At 36.3% G+C, this 3,507-nt stretch overlaps 1 protein-coding gene across 1 annotated transcript; it reads left to right on the top strand.

The window, feature by feature from the left end:
* The first annotated feature begins 677 nt into the window (after positions 1-677).
* Positions 678-2,228, top strand: LOC118943640 (trace amine-associated receptor 13c-like). Its single transcript, XM_036959595.1, has one exon. The coding sequence runs from the start codon at positions 739-741 to the stop codon at positions 1,699-1,701; it is 963 nt and encodes a 320-aa protein (XP_036815490.1). The 5' UTR covers positions 678-738; the 3' UTR covers positions 1,702-2,228.
* The last annotated feature ends 1,279 nt before the right edge of the window (positions 2,229-3,507 follow it).

Below are 3,507 nucleotides of genomic sequence, written 5' to 3'. Positions count from 1 at the left end.
CACATTAATCAGATAATATACTTGTCCAATACAACAGATCAAATTCGTAGTTACTGCGTTTTGCCTTTGTAGGTCAGCATAACTTTATGCCATCTCATCAACTTTCTTACTGTCAACTTTCCTACACACTGACTAGCTGACATGTGGTGTGCCGTCATGTCTCCTGAGGTTGTGGAATATGTTCCAAACTGAGCAGTGACATCCCCCAAACCAGTTAGTCTTAACAGTTGTCCTATTTCCCATGTAAAATAGCCTTTCAGTGATCAATAAATCACGCATACTATATTTTCCCCGTTAAAGTGCTCAACTGAGAAAATGTACCTTTCCTCTCATCTCTAACTGTCAGTAAGGCTGAAGGACAGGCTAGGTGGCTACAGCAACATCATATCCTGTCATACATTACATCATGCTTTCATTAATGATTTGTTAAACCAACCGATTGTTCATTTGTGTGCTCACGTGAGTGTGCACTCACCTTATTTGCGTGTGTGTGTGTGTGTGTGTGTGTGTGTGTGTGTGTGTGTGTGTGTGTGTGTGTGTGTGTGTGTGTGTGTGTGTGTGTGTGTGTGTGTGTGTTTGTGTTTGTGTGTAGAGAGACTCTGGGGAGGGGAGTGGCTGTCAGTAACTCAGAGATAAATAGAGAGGCAGAGCTCAGAGTTTGTCAGAAGGCTGACCTGACAGGGTCACACACAGGACCAAGCAGGAGCAGGACCTCAGCATTTTGACCCTTTATTACAAATGGAGGAACACAAAGATGATCAATATTGTTTTCAAGACAGAAACTCTTCTTGCAGAAAGGCTTTGCTATCGACATCTATCTACACAGCACTGTACATCTTCTGCTCATTGTTTTCAGCAGTTACAGTATTTTTGAACGTACTGGTGATCATCTCCATCTCTCACTTCAAGCAGCTCCACACTCCAACCAACCTGCTCATCCTCTCTCTGGCTGTGTCAGATCTCCTGGTGGGAGCGATTGTGATACCAGTAACGACTGTAGCAATATTGGAATCATGCTGGGGATTTGGGAAATATTTCTGTGCTTTTCATTTCTATATGGCTTTTTTATGTACCTCTTTATCTCTGGGCAATTTGGTCTTGATATCTATTGACCGCTATGTTGCTGTGTGTGATCCCTTATTGTACCACTCTAAAATAACAATAACAAGAATAATGTGTTGTATATCCATTACCTGGTTTTGTTGTATCATATACCAGGCTGTTGTTATAAAAATATGTATAAATGTACAGGTACCCAGTAGGTGTTTGAAAGAATGTTTTACTGTAGATGGGTCAATCTGGGGTAATATAATTGATATAGTAATTACAATGGTTGTCCCGTGCTCTATTATTATAACACTTTATATGAAAATCTTTGTGGTGGCCAGATCACAGGCCAGAAAGGTATTTTCAAAAGAGACCGCCAGTGTGTCTGGTGTTAAAACTGTACAGGCAAATAAGTCTGAGAGAAAAGCAGCAAAAACTCTAGCTATTGTTGTGTTCAACTATCTCATTTGTTGGATTCCATCTCTATTTATTTTATTTTTTGTACATATTTTTATTGACAATTTATTGTCATTGTTCATCAGTTTTCTGCCACTTGTTAATTCCTTAATTAATCCAATAATTTATGCTTTCTTTTATCCATGGTTCAAAGTGACAGCTAAACATATTTTAACTCTGAAGTTAAGGCGTTCATAGTTCCTATGTTTTTATTCCTAAATTTGACAAACAGGTTTGATATAGTGATGTTATACAATTGTTGTATTTGCTTCTTTCATGTAACACTACACTGACATTAGTTATCTCAGTGTTCTCGTCATAGATTCATGTGGTGTTGATACAGAATGATTTAGCTGGATTAGAATGGAATGACTTGGAGAAAGCATAAGCTTATTGTATAAGAATTTGTTCTTAAACTGACTTGCCTAGTTAAGTGAAATTATTATTTTTTTACAAAAATTATAATAGAGATTGAAGTAATTTTGGGTTGTATATTACAAATACCAAAGTCTGTGGTTGTTCCATGTTATTTAATGAAAGTCCATTTTGAGGATGTCATGGATCTTATTGTATGTTGTTTAACATCACCCTCTACTGGCTTAATTGGGACACAATACCTCCAACAATATGCATGATATCAGATAAAGTCCAAGTCTAACTCAATGGTGTATTGTGGAAATAGTTGATGGTAAAAATGAAAGATTATGCAAATATGGGTAACACTTTATAATAATCTTTAGTAACAAACAAATTTGTAAGGCATTTACAGTTCTCACCATTTATTAATCATTATTCCCACATTTGTTAAATGTTAACTAGGTAAACTAGGTATTCTCACATTTATAAATAACTACTACAGTGCATTTGGAAAGTATTCAGACACCTTAATATTTTACACATTTTGTTATGTTACAGCCTCAATCTAAAATTGATTAAATGAAATAAAAAACAGAAAAACCTTATTTACATAAGTATTCAGACCCTTTGCTATGAGACTCGAAATTGAGCTCAGGTGCATCCTGTTTCCATTGATCATCATTGAGATGTTTATACAACTTGATTGGAGTCCACCTGCCTTTGGAATGGCACACCTGTCTATATAACGTTCCACAGTTGACAGTTTATGACATAGCAAAAACCAAGCCATGACGTCGAAGGAATTGTCCGTAGAACTCAGAGACAGGATTGTGTCGAGCCACATATCTGGGCAGTGGTGGAAAACGTACCCAATTGTCTTACTTGAGTAAAAATAAAGATACCTTAATATAAAATTACCCAGTAAAATCCTACTTGAGTAAAAGTCTAAAAGTATTTGGTTTTAAATATTCTTAATTATCAAATGTAAATGTTATTCCTAAAATACACTTAAGTATCAAAAGTTAAAGTTAAAGTATAAATCATTTCAAATTCCTTATATTAAGCAAACCAGACGGCATCATTTCCATGTTTTTTTTAATTTATTTACGGATAGCAAGGGGCACGCTCCAACACTAAGACATCATTCACAAACAAACATGTGTTTAGTGAAATGAGAGAGTGGGATGACCAGGGATGTTCTCTTGATAAGTGTGTGAATTATAAAATTGTCCTTTCTTGCTAAACATTCAAAATGTAACAAGTACTTTTGAGTGTCAGGGAAAAATGTATGGGGTAAAAAGTACATCATTTTCTTTAGAAAGGTAGTGAAGTAAAAGGAGTCCAAAATATAAATAGTAAAGTAAAGTACATATACCTCAAAAAACAACTTAAGTAGTACTTTACACCACTGTATCTGGGGAAGGTTAGCAAAACATTTCTGCAGCATTGAAGGTCTACAAGAACGTAGTGGCCTGCATCTTTCTTAAATGGAAGAAGTTTAGAACCACCAAGACTCTTCTTAGAGCTGGCTGCAAGGTCAAAATGAGCAATTGGGGAAGAAGGGCCTTGCTCAGGGAAAAGACAAAGAGACCAACTCTGACGAGCTCCAGAGTTCCTCTGTGGTGATGGGAGAATCTTCCAGAAGGA

This window comes from Oncorhynchus mykiss, chromosome 22 (genome assembly GCF_013265735.2).
Source record: "Oncorhynchus mykiss isolate Arlee chromosome 22, USDA_OmykA_1.1, whole genome shotgun sequence".
Taxonomy (NCBI): domain Eukaryota; kingdom Metazoa; phylum Chordata; class Actinopteri; order Salmoniformes; family Salmonidae; genus Oncorhynchus; species Oncorhynchus mykiss.
This window is presented reverse-complemented; position numbering and strand designations above follow the sequence as displayed.

Excerpts from the sequence above, each read along its gene's own strand:
- LOC118943640 (XM_036959595.1), top strand. The coding sequence starts at position 739 with ATGGAGGAACACAAAGATGATCAATATTGTTTTCAAGACAGAAACTCT.